Genomic DNA, 24,618 nt, shown 5'->3' with positions numbered 1-24,618 from the left:
ACCGGTGTCGTCGATGGGGGTTTTATGAAGGAGCACGGAGTACTGATCTATTTCCCCCTTAGCGTGCGTCCAAGTGCATTTTCCACTATTGTCTCCATGAAAATTAGAATGGAGGGCTTCCCTCAATTTATTGCACCCAAAATCAGTTCCCGTTCACGTCATCAACAGCCTTTGTTTTCCTATCCTTCACGGTAGTCATTCTTTGAGTGACACTCTTCTGTCCCAGAGTTGTCACTGTTCAGAAAAAACACGTATCTTATTGATCGAGGATATCTTGAAGGACAAATTGTGCCTCTTTATTGTCATTTTCCATATAAGCAAATCCAAAGGACAGTGTCGTTATTAATGCATCAATTTTATTTTCCGATCCCCTATAGCTGGAGGATATCCTTTTTATATATTCCATAGCATGCAGGCCTGTGCCTCACGGGCAATGCTAAAATACACCCCAAGAACAGATGACATTTCTATGGAGTCCATATAAGTAAACGTGGGTTTAGAAGAGACCAAGACCAGGGGGTGGTCTATTGACGGCCAAGGTGTCCTGTCGCTGTTGAAGAGGCTGAGGGGGTTGTTGAGGCTGAGCAGGCTGAGCACCGCTGTTGAGCAAAACGGAAGCCTGTCCTGGCTGAACTGCCACTTGCAGAGGGTTGCTGTTCGTCAGGACGGCTGCATCGGCTGCAATGCATAGTGACCGGGGTATTTATATACATATACGTCTCCACGACTCGACGGCCCTGACTGGTTCTTGTGCCCCCAAAACTCCTCCTATAGGTTAATCGATCACTCTTATTGTTTACTTGTTTACATGGTAATGAGGAGCCATGTCGAGTATCATGGTTGTGTTACCCTGCTATCGTACGTGACTTGGAATGTGTGTTTGCTTGCATTTTTAACCACACTTTTTGTTCGCTTTCCAGGGTCTGAACTTTTTGTGCGCTCAAAAAGCGAGATTCTGGGGTTTTTGTTCGCTACAATACTGATTTCTTTAATATACACTAAAGGAGGACTTCATTGAAGCTCTTCCCAAATATGTTTTTTAAGGCGAGAACTGAAAAATTTGCAACGTCAATTTACTTTGAATGGAATAACTTCACTCTAATGTAAACCACACACATTTGTTCCGGTAGAGCTATAATTTGTGGCTGAATGAGGGACATAGAATGAGATTGATTTGAGGGACAAATAGATCGGGTGAAATCGAGTTTGGAAAGGAGCACGTACAACGTATACGTGTTACGTTACAAGTAGTAATTTTTGCGTCAACCGCGAAATATTGGTAATAACGGCAGAAAACTTTTTTTTGCACTGTGTGCAGTATAGGATGGTAAAGAAGCAGGGTGTCGGAGCGAACCGAAAAAAACTGCTATTTTGGAGCGAACGGAATCGGAACCGTATACGTTTTTTTTTTTTTTCGCTCAGGAGGGAAACCGAAAAATGTATTTAACGGTTTTCGATCCAAGCAAAAACTTGGCCGGTATGGACTACGAGTAGGCGAATTAAACTGACGTCGTGCGTTCTGAGGTCATGTCATGGATACTTTACGAGGGTTACGGTTACGGTGCAATGTATGTCGATATACTATGACCCTTAGGCTCCCTTTGTAACGTTTTATCGTTCGCGCACATATACTTACAGGTACATGTGACCGGTTGTGGCTCTCTACCAAAGTGCCATAGTGTTCGTTTTAATTTCATCCGCCCAAACTCTCCTCAACTAAACAGCGACCCAACGGCTTCTCTATCGGTAATGTCCCTTGTTTGAGAGCAGCCAAGTTGAATACATGTATCCGCGAGGCAAGCGCGTGGTGCCTCTTTTGTGGACAGGACACGAAGAAAAGAAAACGGAGCCGTCGAGCGCGTTTGTGAGTGAAGATGTTCCTCGATTTGCGTCGTACTCGTGCGGTAGTGCTTGCTGGCTAGGAAGCAGCGACAGACGGGATGCGATCGCACCAATCCAGCAAGAAAGTGCTTTACGTATGACATCACAATATGCACTTCAAGAAAGGAGACAGTCACCTCCATTGTTGTGTGGGCAACCACACGAACGCGACTCAGGTGTTGTCGAATCGTAATTTCTGGCAAACTGTGTCAAATTACATTCATTGTCCCGGACTCTGTTAATTTGCTGTGCCACACCGGCCATGTGACGTCACCCGCGGAAACTGGTCTATAAATATCAAATACCATGTATGCGGAATAAACGGGTTTCCATTTTGCAACATGGATTTTTTTTCTTTCTGGGAATCAATATGCCCACCAGAAGCGGAATCGGTTAAAACCGGTATGAACCGTTATTTTTTTGCTCCGGAGCAGAACCGGTACCGAACCGTTTATGGTAGAACCGGAACGAAAAATGTTTCGGTTCGACACCCTGTAAAGAAGAGATCTTCCACGAGAAATCTGCAACATACATGCGACATAACTTACCCAGGATGCATCCAAAGACGGCAAACACACAGATCACGGGCAGCATCATCGTTCTGTTGGCAGACGACAACTTTACTTCTCTTTCTTATAGGTGCCACTGTTATCAGTAAGATGAGTTTATGGGCTTCTAATTGCCCTTCCAGGATGTGCTCTCTGATATCTTTGCCGACTGGGCTTTGCGTCATTTGTGGGAAATATTGTAGTCCTCTTGTGCTGACAGAAAAGTACTTTATGGCCCAAGAGATTTCACGCAAGAAATATGGCACAGTTTGTTCCCAGGGGAGACGAGATGGAATGTAATAATCCTTTCAACTTTTGGTTAACGGTGTCCTCAAGTATGAGATGAAAACTATCAGATGGGGAAAGTCGCATGAGACCAGCCGAGGACACAGCCACCAGGTAATTCGCGTAGCTTTTTTACGTTCCAAAAATATGTTTCATCTCATTATTGCACCTTTTATTCTGACCAATATAACACAGTCGAGAGCCCTGTAGTCGTATGAAAGAGTTTAGTTTTCTATCTGTTGACACGGAAACTATATAGGACGATGCTGTTTTTCCTATAGGACGTTACAATTTGGAGCAGTCTACAGGATTCAAGGTATATGTGGGTGAAATTTTCGGAAGGACTCCGAGGAGAAGGTCATCGTCACGGAATATCGTACTCAAGGAGAGGACCGACAAGATAGGTGCCCCTGATCATTTAGATGGAAAATGAGACAGTCAGGATAAACGTGACTGCAGCAGATTTTGAAGCATACCTGTCTTTGCCAAGCAAAGCTCACGGCTGTAATACAAGCCTATACCTGAGCTGTTTCATGGGCTTACCCATCACATGGATGGAATTCTATGAGTGCGACAAACTTGTGCAAAACTGATCGTAAGAACCTGTTCCTCACGGGCATTGAAGAGCGGTATAAACTTGGAATGCATTTAGAGCAGGGGTCTCCCACGGCGGGTCGTGGATAGTGTCTCTGATTTGGGGGACTTTGGGGGGCCGAGTAACATAGTTTCAGTTGTCTTTAATATATACAATGCCACAGAACACGTTCTCCAGGGGGTACACGGATCTTCCTCGCCAGAGTCCCACTTGTAGGTTGACCAGTTGTCAACTGGGCTCGAAGATGGTCATCAGACATCTGAAGCAGGCAAACGGTTTCCTTTGACGTTGTTGTACATCCCTGTGATCAAGCGAGCTATTCAGAATGGTGGTTAGTTACGTCGACGAGGAAAGTCGAGTCCATTCTTTTCCCTTGTCGTCAAGATCGAAGAAACGTTCAAGTATTTTCTCCCTGCTGACCTCTGTTTGATAAGGCAGGCGGTCTTTGTACGTGGCATCCAAGTTTTGAAGAAAATCATCAAACAGACGATGATTGGAGCCTCTCGACCGAATCAAGTTAACGGTCAATACCTCTTGATGTAGGATGCAGTGAATTGCTGGAAGGTTCGTGGGGCACGAGACATAGATTGCGACCGAACATTGACGGACCTCCATCAGTTGCTACTGAGGCGTTGCCTTTCACTGCCAGGGTTGTTTGGATTTTATCCGGACTTTTTAGAGATTTTCTCCAGATGTCATGTGAAAGACATGACACGGAAAAATCCCAGTTTATTTTATTGTAGTGTTTACAAAGACCCAGGTACAGGTCCCGACAAAAGAGGGGTTCAGAGGGATGGTAGCGACACACGGCGATAGTTTCGGTATCGCTTGAATGTGCTCAAAACATGGTTAGAATAGACCTCTCTCTGTTTGTGTGTTGGACAGCGCCACCAATTTGGTAGACTTGAACTACGCTCGGAGGCCACGGCCTTGAGGGGATTATAGGGGATGATCTCTGAAAGGGACGCGTCCTTCGGTTTTCTTTCGATAGGAGGCAGCGAACAAGTGCCCTCCGATTTGTTTCGGTTTCAGTCTGTCATGACGACGGGTCTATAGACCTCTCTCTTTTTACAAAGAAATAACGTCACCAACTTGGTAGGCTAGATCTACTATAGCGAGAAAGCCACGTTTAAATATGGTTTTTATGCAATTCCTTGCATATGACCTTGTTCTGCTCCCGATCTATCGGTCTTTGTCATCTTGAGGAGTTTCTCTCGGAGTGCACGTAGTGCCACATTCCACACAGAATTCACTTTCCAGACGACTTGGGTGGAGCCTAAAGTTACTGGATTGTACCACTAGTACAAAAAAGCCACCCTTGACGGCGGTGTTCTCCGTCCGCGCTCTTTCGGTTTACCTATGTCTACCAACATCACACGGTGACGTTTCCTAGGTAGGGGTCTATTGGTATCGCACCCCTCTGAGCGAGTGCCCGTTTCCGCTAGTGTATCGCACCCAGGGGAAATTACACCGTTCCGTATAACCTTTTCTCGCTTTCTTTTACTTCTGTCCACTCATGGAGAGACTTTCTTTCGCTTCCTGGAGGCACTGTAACTCAAGTACGACAGCTAATCCAGGCGTGTAGGGTCTACACCATGCATGGAACTCCGCTTTCCGGAAAACAATAGAAACTGATACATTGTTGCTAGGACAGGCAGGTCCATAAACCGAAACTAATGAGAGCTCACCCGAAGTCAAGAGCAGCGAAACACATTTGTTTTCGATGAACATAGCAGGAGCAGGCAAGCTAGCTGAGTTTGAGGGGAAAACACAGGACGAGATGAACAGATAGACTCACGAACCAGCAACAGGGGGGCGTACGCCTTTTTGTGGCAATTTTCATATATCCAAATTGCCACAGAAAGGCGTACACCCCCCGATTACTGGTTCGTGAGTCTATCTGTTCATCTCGTCCTGTGTTTTCCCCTCAAACTCAAGGCAATGTTAATATCACATTTGTTTTACTCTGTGTCAGATTTCTAGGCTTGTCTATATTCTCCAAAAATATCCAAAAATACCCGGGTTTTATCCAAAAAAAGCCCACTGGAGAGGGACACAGGTCACTCCGTCGTTGTCCCTTTCATTTATGTCCGTGGATTCGTCGACTGCTAAGGAATATGCACAAAAATTCTTGGAAATATCGCGCAGCAGCACTTCCAAATCTGCACCCATGGTCTTAATTCCCGCTTAGCGACAGCTAATCTCTACAAAAGAATCTTTTGCGGTTTGGCACACGGTTTCAGCTGCACGAATGAGGCAGGACCTTCTAAGGACCTTCTGTGAAGGGTTTTGACGCTTTTGCGATCAACTGCAACAGGGCGAAGCTTGCTTCAACGGTGACCTCATAGAAAGGACAAATACGTACAAAGCCTCAAGTGAAATTAATGATAATCCAGAAGAGCCGGTAATCCGGAAGATGTGGGTTCGAGTCCTACAGCTGGCTAACCTTTCGTCATTAATTTATTAGGCCTTTTTATGTATTTGTCCTTTCTATGTGTCTCATTCATTCATTTCAGTACGACTTTTCGCTGAGGATGATTTAGCCAGACACCCAACTACACTAACCCGAGCCATGCAAGGCTAGAGTAAGCAATAAATGGCACTGTGATGTTACACGTACGAAGGTTTGTCTGCGCAGTGTGGCGACATGTTGCACCTGGGTAGGACTTGCCAATTCTTTGGACGTGCGCCGGAAATCTCTGACACACGATGCTGGAAGCAATGTGTACCGCCGGGATCGAACCCTCGATCTTGAGCGCAAGCCACTATACGCGCGGACACTTCGGTACAGACGGTCACGTGACCGCCGCCTCAGGAGGAGGAGGCAGAGGACATAGAAGTTCTTCCGCCGCCAAAAATGGAGCGCCGTCTTTCAATCTTGTCAGGCAACCACCACAGGCATTCTTGCGTAGCCATTCACAAAAATCCATCCGCAGCCACTTGCGATCCAGTTTGTTTTTCGTGCTTGCGTATGAACGTGACTCGCACGTTTGACGGATAGGCGTTGCCGTGTACAGCCAGGTACAGGTACAGCACCGTTTCTACGCATTTGCCTTTTTGTTTTAATAACGAGGCTTTCAAACGCCACAGAATGAGTCGCGAATTCGACGTAGTACTCTTTGGAGCTACAGGCGTTACGGGCGTCTACGTCGTCGAGGAATTGCACAAAACGGCTAAGGCTGAAGACCCCAAGTTAAGATGGGCTGTCGCCGGCAGAAGCGAAACTAAGCTCAAGGAAACGCTTAGGGCGGCAGCCCGGAACCTGGAGCTTGAAGGTAAGCTCTTTGAAGCGTGGGTGCGGTTTCTTCGTGATTGGCAGCTGTTTTTGTCGTCCGTTGTTTTGTTGTTGTATGCGATGCACTTGTACGGTTCGTTATGTGAAGCAGACAGCTCTGTGTTGACACATGCTGAGGCATCCCATCGAGAGCTTACCATGAAGGAAAGCTTGAAATGTTTTCCTGGAAATTATCTGCATTTCTCAAATTTCTCTATCATGCGATATCAGTTTCGCTGGCTGTCGGATTTGTTGTACCAAAAGTATGCCTCAACAAACGACGCAATTAGACGAGTGAACGGTTCTACGGTGTGGAATATGTACTGCAATACCTGTACTAGGCGCAAACTAGGAAAGTGTACAAGTGCGACTTGAGACCTATGAAGCAGACGACACATCCTCTTTGCTACAGATGGTCTTTTCTTCCCGGTGTGGATGTTTCGTTTCGTTGCGTAGTACTTATTTCAAGCATCTGGTCTTGCTTGTCACAGCGTGACTCACACGATCCGGTGCATATACGAATTCGTACGAACGGAGTATGGCGACCGAGTGAGCCATATTGCGACGAAAACGGTTTTTTTCGTAGGCGGACTCCGTTTTCAGTCTCACCAGCTCCCACGAACTAAAGTGACGCAATTTTCTATGACGTTTTTGGGTAGGTTTACGCGATGGTCACAGTATCAGCTGCAATCTTACCAGCGTGCCATATTTTTCGGCAAAAAAAAGCTCACCTGAGAATTGTGCAGTTCAAATGGTCATTGTTTCGAGTAATAAAATGAAACCTTATTTGTATCCATTTCTATTGTATGCAATCCATGTTGCAATCAGTGAGACGCTCGGTTGGATGTTCCTGGTTCTAAAGCATGCGTGTGCAACGAGCCAGTTTAAGGTTGATGTAATGCAAACATTGCTTCGTATTCAACGAATAAAAGTTTGTGCATGGGAGTGGAACTGCATGATGACTCATTGTCTCTGGGGAAGCAAATGTCAGGTCCCGCGTTTCACGGAAGTATCTTCTATCTTTAGAGATGAACCTTGATCTGGAGTAGCTCCAGAGGCTTCGGAACTCCTTCACGGCAGGGGGGGAGTGAGCCCTAATCAGCCTGAGAGCACTATGATGCATGGTATTAACGTAGATTAAGAAGTGCGGCAAATACAAAAATGAGAGCCATTGACACACTCATTAGAAATGACTCTTGCAAGCAATCCCATGATGGAAAGTAAGTGGGTCAGGTATTTTCAAAAAAACTTTGGTTTGATGCAGGCAAAAGTTGAGGCATCAGCTCCCGTGGCATAGTGGTTAGAGAGGTGGACACGGGTTCGAATCCTCTCACAGGTTTTCCCAAAGACTTTCCAGGACGCATACTAACCCCCCTGTCCTCTCTCCATCTGTCCACATCTGTACGCGGAATTTAAAAAAAAACAGTTGAGTGGCATAGCAATACCCAAATGTTGTGTGCCATCACCCCAAACCACCACAGGTTTTGGATTCCGCACGACTGACTTTAGAGGTATCGATTGTGGTTTCAAAATGTTTTCTACTCCTCCTACAAAACACAGAAAGGAGTAATGTGCTATAGTTGCTCTCTATGCATATTGGACGAATGCTCCGTATATTTAAAACGCGAAGCCCTAGTCTTCCCTGAACAATTCCTCACCTTGCAACCCGCTCTCGTCGTTTGCAGGACTTGCACTTCCCTTCATGCACTTTTCCAAGGCGTGACTTCTCATATAGTAGTGCTCATACTGGTCACATCCAGGGGTGCGTTCCTGGAAGCGTCTGAGCACCGTGGTGGTGGTGTAGCACGCCGTTGTGACAATGTTTTATTGTCCATGTAACGCATACAGGCAATGGAGATAGGCGAGGTGTTGACCCTAGAGCAAATTAATACGACGAGAGTCCTACATGCGGTCTGTGACAAGTGATGAGGCTCCAACTTTTCTATTAGATTGCACTCGGTGTACCTTCCACTTTTTCATGAATTAACTCCAGGGACGAGAGGAGAGTCAACCACTGCCAATGTACATTGAATCCTTCTGTTTTAGAATTGGAATCACAGGGTTGACACGAGGAGATTTTCGTCCACAAAAGTCGAGTTGCTCGAGTTGCGTGTTCAATAAACGTACACAACCCAAGTGTAAGAGTAGGCTTCATTGTGACTGAGTGGATTGAAAAAACTTGAGCCGTCAAGTGTGAGAGGGTTGAGACGATTTGAAACCAGCAGCTGGCTCTCACTTATGTAACACCTAAAAGCTTTCATTTCTTATCCTAGCCTTTTCTGTAGTTTCATGAATGGAGTGTCCCTTTAATGTTTCCATATAGAAGATGCCCTGGACAACATTCCGACCATCATTGCAGACGTGGAGGACCAGCATTCTCTCGATGAAATGGTCAAACGCACAAAGATCCTCCTGAACACGGTGGGACCCGTAAGTAGCACTCGGACTGGCTCCAAATATTCTATTAGTGTCCTCCTTGAAATGCTTAAACAATTATCTTTCTACTCAAGTATCGCTTCTTTGGCCGGCCAGTGGTCATGGCATGTGTCCAGCATGGTACACACCACCTGGATGTCAGTGGAGAACCCCAGGTGAGCAATACCTTCTAAAGGAAATTCACGTTATGAGCTCTTCTCAAAGTGGCCTTTTGTTGCGTAAAGTATTTGGAGCAGATGCAGAATGAGTTCTTCAAGGATGCAGAGGAGAAAGGCATCTTTGTCATTGGAGCTTGTGGCTTTGACAGCATTCCAGCAGAAATGACTGTCACATATCTGCGCAATAACTTTAAAGGTATCCTCGAGGGGTTGTTGTCTTTCTTCCGTCTAATAGCGTGATTTTCTTTAGGGGAACTGGGACAAGTTGAAACCTTCGTAGCTATGAATCCCGGCCCAAAGGTAAGTCTGTTTTGAAGGCTAATGTTGGCTAAATGCTGCTTTGTGGTTGCACTATAGGGCATGAAAATTAACTTTGGCACCTGGCAATCTGCTATCCACGGCATGGCTCATGCCTCGGAACTGATTGAACTGCGCAAGGAGTCTCGAGAGAAGATTTTCACAAAGTCTCTGCCCCCTAGTGAGACGAGACTGACTAGGAGGTGACATTTTAACGACTCCAAATGGCACTAATCTGAGGATAACAACATGTCATTAACAAATGTCCAGGAATGCCCTGTTCTGGAGTGACATTGCCAAAGGCTGGTGCCTTCCATTCCTAGGCAGCGATCGATCGGTTCTGCTGCATAGTGAAATGTTTCGCTATCAGCTGCTGGGAAAGAGGCCAGTAAGTACAACAGCCTATCAGGCACCTGCGGCGATACAAATAACGGAGAGAATTTTTTAGGCTCAGATCCAGACGTATCTCAGGGTGCCAAGTTTCCTTCATGGCATCGGGATGATCCTGCTGGCGGCCATCTTTGGGATCATGAGCTCGTTTAGTTTTGGAAGAACCCTCCTAGAGAAGGTGCGACATTTTGGAGCCAAAAAGGCTAGTTTATGAATTTCTCTCGTCTCAGTTTCCAGAAGCGTTTTCCTTTGGGATGGTGAGGAGGGGAGGTCCCACACGGGAACAGGTCAGAGGTGAGAGCTTGCTTCGGTCTCGTATTCATATTTGGTCTCTTATATGCAGGCCGTTGCTTGCTCTTTCACGCTTGTGGCAAGAGGTAAAGGATGGGAGGAGAGATTAGCAGAGGCCAGTGACAAACACACTTCGCCTCCTGAGAAGACTCTCGTGGTCAGCCTGGACGGACCAGGTACTCATCGAATTTCTAGGGCACATAGTATACTTTTAGTATATTTTTAACTTTGCGCAGATCCTGCGTACGTAACAACGGCCATTTGCCTGGTGCAGGCTGCAATGGTCATCCTTAAGGAAAAGGAGAAGATGCTCGGAAAGTATGTGCACAGTGTTACTTACAATGACCAGGCAATGTACAGCTTCACATACATGCTGGGAAAGCACTTGAAGTTGCGGTTTGTGCGTTTCAGGGGAGGGGCCCTGAGTCCAGGGGCGGCACTCAACGAAACTTCCTACCTGGAGCGACTACAGAAGAATGGCTTCAAGTTTCAAGTGCTTTGAATGGTTGTTTCCTTCCAGCCACCCTTCTTTTTTTTACGTATTATTGTTGTCTGTCTCTGGGCATATACGCGAGGGTTTTCTAATAAATTATTTACAGCCACAGTTTACATTGTGTCAGCTCGGTGCAAGGTTTTATTTAAGTTAGGAGCGAAGGATATTTACAACTATGTACAATGTAGGGAAAAAGCAGTCAGTGGAGTTGTACTCTGCTCTCAATCTTTTGTCTCATCTCTTGGGATTGCAGCTGTTCCGCTGTGAGGAGTGACAGTCCCAGCTGGTCTTCCTGTAACAACAGGAAGGTAAGAGAAGGAACCACACCCCCTGGTGAAAAAGACAGACCCTGGTGAAAGGCTGTGCCATCTGTCGTAAAAAGCGCCTCATCACTTGCATGGCTTCCTCGATGCTGAGGTTGCACAAGGAATCCTTTAGGTACTCTTGGATCCAACGTGGAAGCTTAGAACGCTTATCAAAGCGCGAGAACCGCTGCGTTGGAGGGACCGTTAAGTCTGATACATGCACTGGTGATCCTCCAAAACTAATCACCTTATCAGCAAAAAGCATAATGCCGTAGTCTGTCTTCCCACGCAGCGCCCTCCCCACACACTGGGCGGCGTGACGCATGGCATCGAACGTCAGGAAATCATTCTCCCGTATTTGATATTGGTCGCGTAGATACTCGAGCCTAGCCTGAAAGTAATTTCAAAATAAATCTGCCGCCAAGCTCACAAAATGTATTTAAGTTACTGAGCAGAGTATTCAAGGTACTTTGATATCAGTTGGTATTCCCTAGCAAAGAAATACGAAGAGCGTCGAGTTGGCATTACCAAAAATATGTATTAGCTCGCAGGAGCGAGTGCTTTTCAAAATTACTATTCAATGGCCCGCCCATCACCCCCAATGCTGAACAGATGCTCTACAGAATTTACCGTCCTTATTCTCGCTTTAACCTCATCAGGAGTTATTACTTGCCCTCTCTTCCCACAGCACAGGTCAAAATGGTACATGCTACCCCTTTCCAAGAGGGACGAGCATATGTACAGCGAAGTAGAGCACTGCAAAGAGACCAAACGCGGTCTTTTTGACTGCGGGCAGGGCTCAGGCCAGAGTCTGGTTGAGCTTTTCTGAGCCATTCATTTTGAAAGCAAAGCATGAAACTTCCCGCTATTCTCTACTCTGTCTTATTGGGGGTCATGCCCTCGTGTTTTTGAGCGCTTCTTCGTACCAACTCGCCAGATTCCTTCCTGCGCCGCATCAAGGGCTACGTTCCAGGTTTGCGTCTGTACTGTCGGGCCGAGTTTTTGGCAGTCCGGTCATCTAAGACTCTGTGCCTTCGGGCAGTGCTCTGCAGAAAAGTATCTTGGAAGCAACTTGGAAAATAAGAACGAGTGACTGAAAAGTACTTCGTTGGATTACTAAATACTGAGCTTTGATACCGAGTTACTCGCGAAAGTATTTAACGCTTAAATACTCTACTCAAGTTACCATAAAAGTGTGCACCCTACCCTGAGTATCCTGCTTTGGGTATACACAAACGGTATGCCAAACATGAGCACCGCACGTCCCAGGTGATGATCTGCAGAAAAACACGAGTTTGTATAGTGCAGATTAAATGAGCAGTCTTTCTGTCCTCTATGTGCCCCAAAACCTACTCGGGGGTTATCACTATCTTTCTAGAAATGAAGCAGCGCATCTGGGGAAGGCACTTAATTTTAACGAGTTATATTCGCAACAGGAGAGAGTGTGGGCATCTCGTAACATTTCCATTTGTGTACGAGTAAAATTGTCCAAGTTGAGACCTGGCCAAAGGCTTCTGTAGTTGACCACAAGTTTGAGGTAGACTGGTTCTCCATCCCAACTCGGGTTATTTCTTTAATAACCAATATTGTGAGGGGAGACTAGAGTATGTCTCTGGATTGTGACACCTTTATCGTGAAACCAGTCTTTGATAATCGATTTATGTACTGCTCGCGACACGCCTGTCGTTTATCTCCAGGTGTTGAGAGATGATTTATTTTGAGTAATAAACACCTTTCTTTAAATACAATATTGGAACCAAGGAGACATGGGTTGCAGAACTACCGATTCCAGACGACCGTGTCACAAGCTGTACTGTAGGGGTTTATTGCATCTCAAGTATCCAGGTGGCACAATATTGGCATATATTGGCACAACGGCCAAGTACAGACAAGCGCTTTTAGCTCGCCATATCCCCCAACAGTACATACCTTCAGCCGACGGCAGTGAGAAAGTTCTTCTCTTCCCCCCAGATTTTAGCTAATTTCTTACCAAAGTCAACACCTTCGGAAACCTTCCCTCGTGCCACAGACAACAAAACGGCGCCCCGTCCATTCTCGCATGCCTGAAAAATGAGCCCTTTAATCTCTGGTACGTGAAATAGTTGAGCCAACCTTGATGTAGTTTAGAAGAGCCAATGAGGTCTCCTGGGAATCCTGGGTCTCTATGAAGAGCAGCTTCCGCCTCTGAATCTGGTCGATAACGCCTTGTTCGTACCAGGAGGCGACCACACCTTCCAGGTACATATATGAGGTAAAGAAGCAGACGACACCATCTGGAACGGCACTGGCCACTTCAACCAGCAAGGTGCCATAGTTGCGCACCACCGCTATGTCATCGCGTGTCTCAAACTTTGATGACATGGCAACTTGGTCGTTTCCCTTGCTCACTATCTAAGGGCAGAAGGTCACTCTCCATACCATACCATACCATACCATACCATTGGGCATATGCTGGGCCGTGCCAGTGTAATGGTAAAGGAGGCAGTCACTACTGGTCGGAAATCCAATATCTTGGGATACATGTCCAACGGAGATAATGTCTGAAGGAAACTGGCACGATTAAACTGCCGGGAATGTGTGTGTTCAGGAACTAACCCCCGATGTAATGATGACGGATTGAAAACGCTCAAAGACTGGCTTAACCGCTATCGAGGCATCCATGCAAGAAAAGTGAAGGACCGGATTTGGCACCGATTTCTCGTCGTACGGTTCAATGATGAGGGTGAAACCTAGGAAAAGATTTTGGATTATGGTGGGCTCCTGAGGAACAGTATATGTGCTCCAACCTTTTGTATATGTGCTGACCAGGGTAGCAAAGTTGCAGAGTTTCATAAGCTGCGCATAGTTTGTGGGATCCACGACTTGCAACGTGCGCAGTAAAGAACGCAGCCGCTCCGAACAGAAACGCAGGGGTTTGCGCTCGATGCACACCTGCAACAATGGGCTGTGTGAGCAACATTATTACATTCTGGGGAAGAATACCTTCTGCAAGATGTCACGCAGAAAGGCAGCTGGACTTTCCTGAACGACATGTTGGACTCTTAGCCTCATCTTGACATACTCCAGCAGGCGGTGCACAAAAGCCACAAAGTGTTCCGCCGTGCGAATGTTGCCAGGCACTGCCTCTGCATTCCTCACACATTACCCACAAAGTAGTTTAATGCATTATGTGTACCTTGTAAAACTTGATCCGGCAACACTATAAAGCGATAAAATGGTTGAATGACTGTTTCTGCAAAGGTCAATGGAATCTCACCAGGATTTGCAAGAACGACATCAGCTTCTCGGGCAATGTTTGCCTCTCTGAGTCCCTCGACCAAACGCTGATATTCCTCTTTCAGCTTCTCTTCATCTTTCTCTCTCAATCTGTTAAGTACGCTAAGTTTTGTGTTGGTTTTTTTTTCACACTTTTTGCTGCCACTTTGCAGAGTACAATTAATGGGCAAATTTTCTTAATGATTCAGTTCGGTCAATGTAAGCAGCAGCATCGCATTGTGCTCTAGTCAGTGATGGATTCAAGTACCAAGTACTATGGCAAGTACATTTCTGAGTACTTGTACTTTACTTTAAGTGTACTTTGTACCGTACTGTAAGTATTTTTGTCTAGTACTTTCCCATCAAGTACTCAACAGGCAAGGATAGTCGAGCATTGCAATTATATCATCTTATCATAGTAGGAAACGCTCACTCTTGAATTGTGCTCTGTAGGTGGGCAATGTTCTGCGATCCTGTGTCAATGTTTTTTCTCGATATCTTGACACTCATGGACTCGATGCAGACATTATCTGCGAGTACATGAGCCTGGTCAAAAGTGCAGTTTTTATAAAGGTTCACAATTTACCGATGTTATGCGCTTCGTCAAAAATTACGACCGAATTCTTGGCCATCTCTTTGGACACAAGGTCGGCTATCTTGGGGTCCAGTAGGTAGTGGTAGCTGTAGACGATGACGTTTGCGTACCGCACCTGGTGTTTTTTGGAAGAACCTCGGAGGTACTAAGGGTACTACGCACGTTAATATTGCAACTTACCGCTTGTCTGGCCACAAAGTACGGACAGTACAAGTGGTTTCTACCATATTCTTTCAAATCATCCTGCAAGAAATTGGTAAGCTGTTGAGTTCCTCCATTTTGGCAGGTAACAAAGGTGTCACTAAACATTGGGAGGATAATTGAGTGTACAAGATATATGAGGTGCGTTTTCATCCCCACCTATTTTTAGCCTGCAGTAACAGGGGAAGTTTAGTGATTAATCGAGAAGGTTTCTGTAGAACATTTTCACAAACTATCCCATGGAAACTGGGACCACAGATGCGTGTGCAACTCCAATGTGTGTGGCAAAAGATTACGTACAATGCTGTAGACTCCAGAAGGTAGCACGACTTGATTGCCGTCGTAGTTCTGCAGAAAATGTCTATTAGGAAACGTCCCATTTAATAAGAGCTTTTCTACCTCAAAGAACTCGCAACAGTTCTGAGAAGTGCGTCTGTAAGATGCAGTCAGACTGTAGCATCTCCCATCCACCACTTTCCCATCCCTTTCCTTGCTCACCTAAAATTATTGGAGAGTTACATTATCAGAATGGCTTTGAAGGCAAGTTACCTCCGGGTGGATGCACAGGTTTTTCCGAGAAGTCAGGCATAACCCCAAGATGTTCGGGTCTTGGCCAGTTTCGTCCTGGTAAAAGTTCAACAGGCGACGTAATTCCTCGACCACCTGAAATCTTGAAACAGTGAATAAAAACTGGAACTGGAGTAAAAAAATTGAAAACTGGAATAAAAAGCGGACCACCAACCTTTTCTATTTCCGGCAAGGTCCGGGAGCAGTAGATCAACTTGCAAAGATGGTTTGGAAATGCCTGTGCAAGATTGTGCTTGACACGGATCTTTACATACCTATGACATACCTTGATATATGCTACGATCAGTGATAGCAAGGTGGTTGTCTTCCCTGTACCGGATGGCATTTCCAGCACCCCGTGACCCTGCATGTTGACGCAATTAATGTTGTCTCGATGTCGTATGATTTTCGCACCTTTGCATCGAGACATTGCTTCAGTTGCAGCATGTACGAATACTGTTCGGGATAGATGTAATCGTACGGAAAGTACACCTGGATCCCGTCCACTTCTATCCTGCAAAATTATAAATCACATCTTGTGAAGCCATCGTCTTTCACTTTTGTAATTTATTTACAAATGAGAAAGTTGTTTGTGGTTCTTCCCCAGCATCGTAAATAAACAGAGCTGTCTATTGTGGCAAACGTGACGAAAGCACGTGTAAAAGTCAGCTATTGCGATATTTCAGATTCCCCTATTCGATATGAAACTTTCTATACTTACTTCATTGTGTACGATCACAAGTATGCGCTTGAAAAGAGCAGAAAATGATTGGATTGTGTTGGATCATTGGATCATGAATCGCAACATGGATTTATGTTGCTCGTAAAATAAAGTTAACGGAACTGTGACAAGTGTTACGAAGTACCAATTCGCATTGGCAGGCTGTATGGTAGTATGGTATTGGTGGTATTGTACTGGTACAGACCGACGCCAGACGCTACGCGCGCTGCGCTACGTGCAGACAACAGACGACGCCAAGAAAGGAACATGGCGGCGTTAGCGCCTTTGAAAGTCAACTCGGCGGCATTAAATCGGTTAAAAGCGTAAGTATACCTAACAGTTGTCAGTTTTCATGCCGTAAGCCAATATATGATTATGAAACGTGATATTTTGCTCCGTTACAAGGCATTTCTATGCCTACGTATTAACATCCAACTCGGACATGGCAGCTGGCGAGCTTCTTTGCGTTTCTTTTTCTTTTTTCAACATGTATATGTTTGTGCTTATTAGTATAATTGTGAACACGACAAAGAAAAATTATTCCTGCCCTTTAAAAATGCCTCTTGTTGGTAGATTCCTATGCGAGCCAGCATACAAAGATGCAATGGAGAGTTCATCGAATGCCAACACGAGACTGGTTGTAGAGCGGCGCCTTCGTTTACCCTTTTTGGATGCCCAGACTGGAGTGGCTCAGAGCGACTGTGCACTCTGGATGCCCCATTGGCAACGCATGCCTGGGCAAGGGGATGGCCAACTCTACAGCTATCCTGCCCGTCGATGGCGAAAGAAACGCAGGCAGTACCTCATGAACGACCGCTATCTCGGGGCACGTTTCAGGGAGCCGGACTACGGGGATGCGGGTGAGCTACCATATAGGCTTTTGTCCCAAACTCACACAAGGCAGAAATTTTTATGGTCTAAACGTTCACTAAGGCGTTGACAGGAAATGTCCCCCACTGCTGTGAGCAACTTCTGAAGCCCCCGTATTTAATGTGACTGCATGGCTAAAGACTGCATGGGTTGTCACCAAGGTGCCTCGTCAGGGTACCACGCATAATGCGAAGAAGAAAGAACGTTTGAGGTTACAGCATGTCGGGTGTGTAACTATTCGTTTGTTTGGAAATGGCTATTTGCACGCACATTTGGTCTACAGAGTTCAACTACTGTAACTGACAAGAGTACTTTTTGTTAGGTGGATCGTGACAACTACGGGTGACTATGTAGATGATGATGTACTCTCTGTTGCAGATATGCATCAGATCAGCGTCGTCGAGAACACGGCTGCGGGGGAGGATTCTGTAGACAAGGGAGGAATTCCCCCGGAAGATTCCAATCAATCCTGGTACAGAGACTTAGAGGACACAGATGGAGGGTCCTTGATGGAGCCTCAGGTCCAAGCAGTTCCGGACTTCCAAGAGGATCCAGAAACGGACACTGAAGACTATGACGAATCTTACAGTCGGAAAAAGAAGAAAAAAGCAAAAGTAGGACGAGTGGAAAATTGTGTTTGGACAATTATTGAGGCTGCTCTTCCCCCTTCAGAACTCTGGCCAGAAAAAAAGGACACGAATTGAGTACACAGATGCTGAGAAACCTTACAGTTGTGAGAGTAAGGATCTTTGTTGTCTCCTAGAGGCTGAGCTCCCCAGTTTCCCTCTCTCCACTATTGTGAGTGCTTTACCCGTTATCTTTGTGGTGGCTGTCGAGGCTCCATTAGGTCATAACTTGAGCCCCATGTTTTAGGGTAAAATCACTTTCGGTTCAATCCGAGCAAACAAAGTTTAGCTACCAATACAAACGGAATCACGTGACGAGCACTTTTCTTTCAATTTCCCCCCAAACGATTAAAACCACTTTTGACCGAGTGCTTTCTTTTTGCATCGCAGTTTGCGGGGTACGCTACAAAACCCGACCAGGCTTGTCCTACCACTATGCCCACAGCCACATCGGGGGAAGTAACGACACTCACCATGCAAATAGCAGCAGCAGCAACAACAACAACAACAATCGATCGGCCACACCTCCAAGCGTCCCACCCGCCGCCCCTCCTCCACTTCAGCAGGCAATGCCTGCCAGTGAGGACAGTGGAGGTGTACCTGAAGGGGTGGCTTTTGGAGCACCCAGGGGAGGGCCGTCGGGGGACAGCCCCCTAGCAGGACTGCGAAAGTTTCAGGATAATTTTTTATCCTTTCTCAAGACTCCACAGGGTGGTGAGACCTCTATTTTTAGTCTCGCTCCTAATCGTGGGCTAACCGTAACTATTTTTCCAGAGGGGGTAGCCAAGCCAATGCCCGGCATGCCCCCCCTTGCTCAGGGGGGTCCTCCCCAAGTGGGGGAGCAGCCAAAAGGTATCATTGACACTCAGGGCAGGAGCGCCAGTGGGAAACCCCTGGCTAACCCCAGCCCGTATTGCGACTTCTGCTTGGGGGATAATGGAGAAAATAAAAAGACCCGTCAGCCGGAAGAGTTGGTGTCCTGTTCTGATTGCGGTCGCTCGGGTAAGCTCAGGTCGCTCGGGTAATGGGCATACTGCATCTAATGAATCTTTTTCTTCCCAGCTCATCCGTCGTGCCTGCAGTTCACTCCTAACATGACTCTCTCAGTTAAGAAGTACCGTTGGCAGTGCATTGAGTGCAAGTCCTGCGGCCTGTGTGGGACCTCAGACAATGATGTGAGTTTGTTTGACACTGTTTGACACACCAAATGCTTGACACTCCCTTATCTACACCAGGACCAGCTCCTCTTTTGCGACGACTGTGACAGAGGTTACCACATGTATTGTCTGACACCGCCACTTTCAGAGCCACCCGAAGGTGAGATCAGTTTCCCCTCCATGAGAGTTTTTATTTCCCTCTCTCTATTACCAGGGCTGTGGAGCTGCCACCTGTGCATCGAGGAGTATGGCCAAGGAAGCCAACGGGGATCTGGATCATCCCCGTAGGCATTCTTCGCCTCGATGTAGAAGGTCCTTAGGTTGCCCTTGCGAGCATGCCTGGTAAGCCTCCCTACTTACTACCAACATCGATATATGGTAATAGCCTCCTTCCCAAATTGGCCAACATTATGGGTTAGTGCAAAGTTGTATATCAGTTTGGTTGGTCACAACAGACTCTGTCTCAGCTTGGTGCCCAAATGCCACCTTCCTTCCGACACAAAAAGAAATATAGGAATGCGGGAGAAACTTCAGCCAGGTGTTTGGATACGCTTCGACGTTACGGTTGATGATTTTGTATCGGCCGATGATGCCGTTGTTGTGGCACCCGATCTGACTGATGCGGATATCGTAGCCGGGTTAAGCACACCGAACATTGTCCAAGAGGGATTATGATGACGCGGAGGATGATGGAAAAGGTGCGGAGAATTAAGCCCCTCAAGCGCTTAACACGCAGACTTTTTGTTGGCGCACCCAACAGTGTCACAGGATGAGCATTTCAAATAAACAAGTTTGGAGTGACCATACCAGGTTTTGATTTCGTTCGATATGGCTGTCATTATATCCCGGACATTGTAAGCAGGCTTTGCAGTTCCTGCAACGTTTGCGTATAATGAGGTTTGACCATGTAGCGATATAACAATATATATATGAAGGTGAACAGTGGAGGCAAAGTAGCGGGTACGAAACTGATATTAATGCTAGTGATGTCATTCCAATTGTGAGTGGTTTTTACCTTTATTGGCATGGCCTAACGTAACAGGCAGGGACAATGTAATGCCGAGTATACAGTATTACAATTGCAATGGAAGAATTGCGAAACAGACCTATAAAGGGTGGGAAGACAGAGATGATATAAGAGATTGAAACGTATCAGTATTGGGGCCAAGTGTAGCCCACACTGCGTCCATGTAATGTCTTTTTTATCTTTCCAGATGGCACATCGTGGAGAAGGGCGTTTGAGATAACGCTATTTTACGGCAGGAACCACAAAACGTAAATAATTGTTGTGTCGTGGAATCATAGTTGTGCATCATAAGTGATTCGAGATTATCTTTTATTAAACGAAGCTAAGACGGAATGTGTTTCAACTACCAACGATATGTGGAACACCAAAGACCATAAAAATAGTGTGTCTCGTTGCGAAATAAAATGTCGGTAGAAGGAAACTTTGGTTGGATTCACGTGGCAACTGATGAGAAATGATCTTCTGGATGGCCACACTGGAGTCTTGGCATGCCTGCAAAATTGACACAATAAGGCAGATTGCCTCTCCGTTGTAGGCAAATCCAAAAGCATAATTCTGGGTCCAAGAAGAATCTGGAAACACCTATCCTCTACATTGCCAAAGTTGCCAAGGGTCACAGTGCTGAAACCGGTTCTCTTTACAACTGCTTACGTCGCAACAGACGCTTCCTTTCTCAAACATGAGACAGCATGCGACCTTTGGATTGCAGTAGATCCATAACGCGGGAGACACAGGGAGTTTGGAAACAGTTTCAGAACCCCTTTCGCTATCAATGAGAAAATAGGCTACTGTTATTGTACAGCTTGAAGCAAAGTTCACTTGAACGTCTGGATGTCCACAGGTCACTCACTGGGCATACTGAAAGTGATAAACTTGAGTGCGTAACACTGTTGTGGGCTTATTTGTAGCAGTCCACAAAGAATGTCCCTAATCTGCATCTGGGGACAACACACGCCATGTTGTCTCTCTCACTTGCTAGAAGACAGTTGTTTGTTTTCTACGCCATATCATCCCTTGACAATGCTTAGAAGGAGGGTCATGTCCTGGATATGATGAGGCGACCCATGGCTTCACTCCCAAGGCTTGTGCCATGCTACATCGTTGTCCGCTGGAGTGAGTTACGTGAATGCCTCTTGCCATCCACGTTGGTTTACTTGGACGTCTAGCTAGCTTGCACCCTGCTACTCTATTCCGCATAATCTCGCGTTAGTTAACGGGGGATTTACCTATGGGAGAAACGTGAAAGCATTGTCCGCAAAATTTTTCTGCCCTCATTCGTAGTTTACCGGTCGGTGCTATGTATCATCAAATACACTACCATTAGTACAGTGAGCGTACATAATGAAAAATTACTAGGGTTGACTTTCTGCGAGCTAATGACCACCCCTCCTCCGTACGCAATAAGGGGATAAGTCGAATTATCCCCTTTATAGTGTTCTAGTTGCAATGACATCTACAGGGTTAGTCTAGCAAACGTGACACATTTGGAGACGGGGTTTAGCCAACCCCAAACTGCGCAAACTGGTAGCCATTTCTCTCTAGTTTTGTTGCAATTTTTCGTGAGCTCTATGGTTCTGCAAAAGCCGCCATTTTCTCCTGTGTGCGCCTCATTTTAATTTCACCACACACAGGTGGCACCACCGTACAGAAGAACGTCAGAATGGGCATGTCACATCGTTGTAGGCAGCGCCGCCTGTGTGACGTGATGTGAAGCGGACACAAGAAAAATGGTGGTGGTTGTGTTAGATAGGCCATTGAAAATGCATGGGGCGAGTTTTTGCTCCATCTTTAATTTTCTTTCTACATTAGCATTCTGCTTACAAAAAATTGCAATAAAACTTGAGACAAATGGCTAGCAGTCTTCAAAGTTTGGGGTAAGCTAAAGCCCGTCTTATATTTTTACGATGCGATCGAAATGTGTAACGTTTGCTAGGCTAACCTTGTACATACCAGTATGTACCTGTCAAAGAAACTTTAGGACTGTATTGCAATTTATTGATCCGCTATAGGAGGGTAAGAAATGGGAAATGGACAGCCAGATCATGCCCCTTCTCCACACACTCGTACAAATGGTGCCATATTACGCTGTATTTCACGAAAAATGGTACTTACAGGAAAAAAAGAAATGTAGCGGATGTTCTAGTCGATGACCCATAGAATGTTGACACCTGAAAGGCCTAGGTTGACCCTCCTGCAATATTGAGACAACATTCCGTCGAATATTGTCCATTCTATGGAGGCGTTTCACATTTACCCTAGCATGCCAGCCTTCTTTGTCTTGATGTAATGCAAGAAGAGAAGTATAGCGTAGAAGAGATTGTTGCGACCCTGCAGCAAAAGACAATTTGCACTCGTCAGATGATAAGGGGAATGGAAGGTACCTTGGGCAGATCCCAGATATGCTCCGCTATGACCACGCTGTAATGCGGCGGACAAATGGCAGATTGGTGGATGCAGAGGCTGCCTACAGCTGATAACAAGTGGGATTTAGAAGCGGCCTTCTCAAAGATCTCTTCTTACCAGGTTTATCGGGGGTCTTGCTGAAGAACTGCGAAGTGAACGTCTTCCCGTCCGGATACCTCGGGTCCGGTGGCAGCCGGGAATCCAGGTAGGTGCACAGGATGTGGAGCACTAGCTGCATCTCCAATTAGATGGCCCATCCAATAAGTAAATAGGAGTGAATACATACCGCACAATCTGTGGGTAAATAGTCTCCCCACGCCTTGCCCTTGTACCGACTGCCGCTGCTCCAGCGAAAGTCACTCATGCATCCTCCTCGTGCTAGTTCTACGCATAGTTGTCAGACTCGGGAATATCTTTAATGAGGAGAAAGAATACCTTTGATCCTCTGTACAAGATATTCCTGGTTTGCATTGAGATCCAGGTAGGGCAATAATGCGCTCAAGGTGGGCAGGTGTTGGCTCTTGGTCAGAGAGACCTGACGTAACGTCGACTGACTCGCTTCTGTTGAACAATATACGTATACGTTACAATACAACGTACAGAAGAAGCACCTCACCTCCTATCTGGAGGTCGGATGATCCCAGCCTCTTCAACGTGTTGTTTATGGAATCAATTTCTGACGAAAGCTTCACCAGGATTGTTTGGCTCACCCACTGTTGGGAAACAACTGTCACGCTTGTTTTCAAATCAAACGGTAGCCTAACCTTTCTCAAGTTCTCCACCCATTGATTGAGCTGTCTTTCCTGGATCCCCCATTTGGACCATACCTGAAAACAGAGAACAACTTTTTTAATCGATGCTTTTTGAGGGACAAACGCAAAAAGAAACTGACCCCATCCCCTGAATAGGTTGCCTCAGGATCATCTGTCTGTGGGGCTGCTTGTGGGGAACGGGTTGACAACTGATACACTGACATTGAACCGGATGTTTCCGAGAGGAGGCTTTCACCGGATGTCACTGTGCAACAACGTGCATTCCTTATTTGGACCACATTTGGACACCACATGACAGCCTTACTCAGTTGGGAAGTCTGTTCCAGCTGGCTGCATTCTTTCATGTACCGGTCGAGACTCTGGAGGTCACTTATGTTCCACTCAACTACACATAGGGAGCTCATAAAATTAGTTTCTTCCCTCGCAGTATGAGAGGAAAACTTACAGAAAGAAGCACTCGGACGGCAGAGCTTCCGAAGGCTGCCTCCCGAAGCTGGAGACGAAAAACCACTCGCCTGAAAAGGTGAAATTAAAATGGAGAAAATATAAAAAGTAAAGCTCACTTGATGCTGAGGGCTACTATGGCGAAACATCCACGAACTGCTGCTTAAGCTCACGTTTGGATCGGAACCGAAGCTGAAAAGAAACAGCTACAGGCCCCCTAGAGCCAAAAGGAACAGGTAGAGGTCACCTGGTAGAAGCCCAGCTAGATTGAAGAACGAAGGACTCGCCAGGGGAACATTTCACCGGCGTCGACGTCTGTACAACAGCAGCAGGCGGTGACTTCTTTCGAAAACCCACGTCTGTCGTCACCCAAATATGATTACGCTGTCTGCTCATTGTAGTTTTCACTCAAAATTACCGGAATCGTCGATCCGAAAAAGCTGCTTCTGTCTCTCGTCCACATCTATGGGTGCCTCGTAGACGTGCGACCACAGGTAACGAAACACATCAACGATGCTGTTTATCAGGAATACCGCTCCCAAAGAGCATTCTGTTTGAAAAGATCCATGTGTGTACTACAATAAAGAACAATCCTCAACAATCCTCACCAATGTACCACAAAAGGCTGCTCCCGAAGTAGCTCGCGATCGAGCCCTGGTCACTGAAAATTAAAATGCAGTCACATCAACAGATCAAGAGGGCGAATGTAACACACATGTCTATGTAGACGATGAGGGCCAAGACCAAGTTCAGAAAAGCCCATGGCAGAGCCCATTTGGACTGTTCAATGCGAGCTTTTCGCTTTAAAATAGCCAGGAAAGAGTTACTTCCCGATGTTTCTTGCATGCTGCCTTTTCACTATTCGATACAGGTGTTCACTAAAAAAAATGTGATAAGTACAAGACGAAATTTGAACATTTGATTTGAACCACCACACACACCACGCTGTCCGCGAGTGTCATTGGCTCCTATTGGCTTGCGATGATGATGATGATGTTGTTGGCTATTTGCACGGAGCTATTTTGG

At 46.1% G+C, this 24,618-nt stretch overlaps 4 protein-coding genes and 1 long non-coding RNA gene across 11 annotated transcripts; 2 read left to right on the top strand and 3 right to left on the bottom strand.

Moving 5' to 3' along the window:
• Positions 1 to 263: 263 nt before the first annotated feature.
• Positions 264 to 2,685, bottom strand: LOC135397402 (uncharacterized). Its single transcript, XR_010423640.1, has 2 exons — positions 2,430 to 2,685; positions 264 to 678 (listed from the first exon to the last, which is right to left on the bottom strand). It is a non-coding gene; the product is annotated as an uncharacterized LOC135397402 (long non-coding RNA).
• Positions 2,686 to 6,233: 3,548 nt separating this feature from the next.
• LOC135397397 (saccharopine dehydrogenase-like oxidoreductase) lies at positions 6,234 to 10,762 on the top strand. 2 transcript variants are annotated; one of them, XM_064628981.1, is made up of 13 exons: positions 6,234 to 6,336; positions 6,400 to 6,584; positions 8,907 to 9,013; positions 9,094 to 9,174; positions 9,244 to 9,373; positions 9,428 to 9,477; positions 9,535 to 9,677; positions 9,745 to 9,862; positions 9,923 to 10,042; positions 10,095 to 10,151; positions 10,208 to 10,331; positions 10,392 to 10,473; positions 10,567 to 10,762. In XM_064628981.1, the coding sequence occupies exons 2-13, from the start codon at positions 6,401 to 6,403 to the stop codon at positions 10,655 to 10,657; spliced, it is 1,287 nt and encodes a 428-aa protein (XP_064485051.1). In that variant the 5' UTR covers positions 6,234 to 6,336; position 6,400; the 3' UTR covers positions 10,658 to 10,762. The 2 variants fall into 2 exon arrangements, with proteins under 2 accessions (XP_064485051.1, XP_064485052.1); XM_064628982.1 differs by having other exon boundaries at positions 6,240 to 6,330.
• Positions 10,763 to 10,766: 4 nt separating this feature from the next.
• On the bottom strand, positions 10,767 to 16,531 carry LOC135397392 (general transcription and DNA repair factor IIH helicase subunit XPD-like). 2 transcript variants are annotated; one of them, XM_064628972.1, is made up of 22 exons: positions 16,293 to 16,530; positions 15,986 to 16,085; positions 15,858 to 15,935; positions 15,747 to 15,809; positions 15,554 to 15,667; positions 15,404 to 15,502; positions 15,305 to 15,352; positions 14,984 to 15,046; positions 14,795 to 14,918; positions 14,642 to 14,738; positions 14,210 to 14,319; positions 14,129 to 14,152; positions 13,936 to 14,078; positions 13,740 to 13,884; positions 13,549 to 13,682; positions 13,392 to 13,493; positions 13,066 to 13,344; positions 12,944 to 13,016; positions 12,160 to 12,230; positions 11,201 to 11,344; positions 10,997 to 11,140; positions 10,767 to 10,940 (listed from the first exon to the last, which is right to left on the bottom strand). In XM_064628972.1, the coding sequence occupies exons 1-22, from the start codon at positions 16,295 to 16,297 to the stop codon at positions 10,848 to 10,850; spliced, it is 2,253 nt and encodes a 750-aa protein (XP_064485042.1). In that variant the 5' UTR covers positions 16,298 to 16,530; the 3' UTR covers positions 10,767 to 10,847. The 2 variants fall into 2 exon arrangements, with proteins under 2 accessions (XP_064485042.1, XP_064485041.1); XM_064628971.1 differs by having other exon boundaries at positions 15,305 to 15,502; positions 16,293 to 16,531.
• Positions 16,405 to 20,393, top strand: LOC135397395 (zinc finger protein ubi-d4 A-like). 2 transcript variants are annotated; one of them, XM_064628975.1, is made up of 10 exons: positions 16,413 to 16,615; positions 16,866 to 17,152; positions 17,541 to 17,776; positions 17,835 to 17,901; positions 18,179 to 18,502; positions 18,563 to 18,790; positions 18,851 to 18,963; positions 19,024 to 19,105; positions 19,160 to 19,287; positions 20,160 to 20,393. In XM_064628975.1, exons 1-9 carry the CDS (start codon positions 16,467 to 16,469, stop codon positions 19,231 to 19,233), a joined length of 1,560 nt encoding a protein of 519 aa, XP_064485045.1. In that variant the 5' UTR covers positions 16,413 to 16,466; the 3' UTR covers positions 19,234 to 19,287; positions 20,160 to 20,393. The 2 variants fall into 2 exon arrangements, with proteins under 2 accessions (XP_064485044.1, XP_064485045.1); XM_064628974.1 differs by having other exon boundaries at positions 16,405 to 16,615; positions 18,179 to 18,790.
• LOC135397396 (transmembrane protein 209-like) lies at positions 20,265 to 24,615 on the bottom strand. 4 transcript variants are annotated; one of them, XM_064628979.1, is made up of 18 exons: positions 24,534 to 24,615; positions 24,308 to 24,470; positions 24,201 to 24,253; positions 24,011 to 24,142; positions 23,840 to 23,951; positions 23,712 to 23,784; positions 23,594 to 23,663; positions 23,453 to 23,533; positions 23,268 to 23,392; positions 23,140 to 23,202; positions 22,992 to 23,088; positions 22,811 to 22,936; positions 22,662 to 22,759; positions 22,493 to 22,607; positions 22,354 to 22,442; positions 22,227 to 22,300; positions 22,085 to 22,163; positions 20,265 to 20,464 (listed from the first exon to the last, which is right to left on the bottom strand). In XM_064628979.1, the coding sequence occupies exons 2-17, from the start codon at positions 24,436 to 24,438 to the stop codon at positions 22,112 to 22,114; spliced, it is 1,491 nt and encodes a 496-aa protein (XP_064485049.1). In that variant the 5' UTR covers positions 24,439 to 24,470; positions 24,534 to 24,615; the 3' UTR covers positions 20,265 to 20,464; positions 22,085 to 22,111. The 4 variants fall into 4 exon arrangements, with proteins under 4 accessions (XP_064485049.1, XP_064485048.1, XP_064485047.1 ...); XM_064628978.1 differs by having other exon boundaries at positions 24,528 to 24,581; XM_064628977.1 differs by having other exon boundaries at positions 24,308 to 24,571.
• Between the last annotated feature and the right edge of the window lie 3 nt (positions 24,616 to 24,618).

Source organism: Ornithodoros turicata, chromosome 6, assembly GCF_037126465.1.
Source record: "Ornithodoros turicata isolate Travis chromosome 6, ASM3712646v1, whole genome shotgun sequence".
Lineage (NCBI taxonomy): Eukaryota > Metazoa > Arthropoda > Arachnida > Ixodida > Argasidae > Ornithodoros > Ornithodoros turicata.
This window is presented reverse-complemented; position numbering and strand designations above follow the sequence as displayed.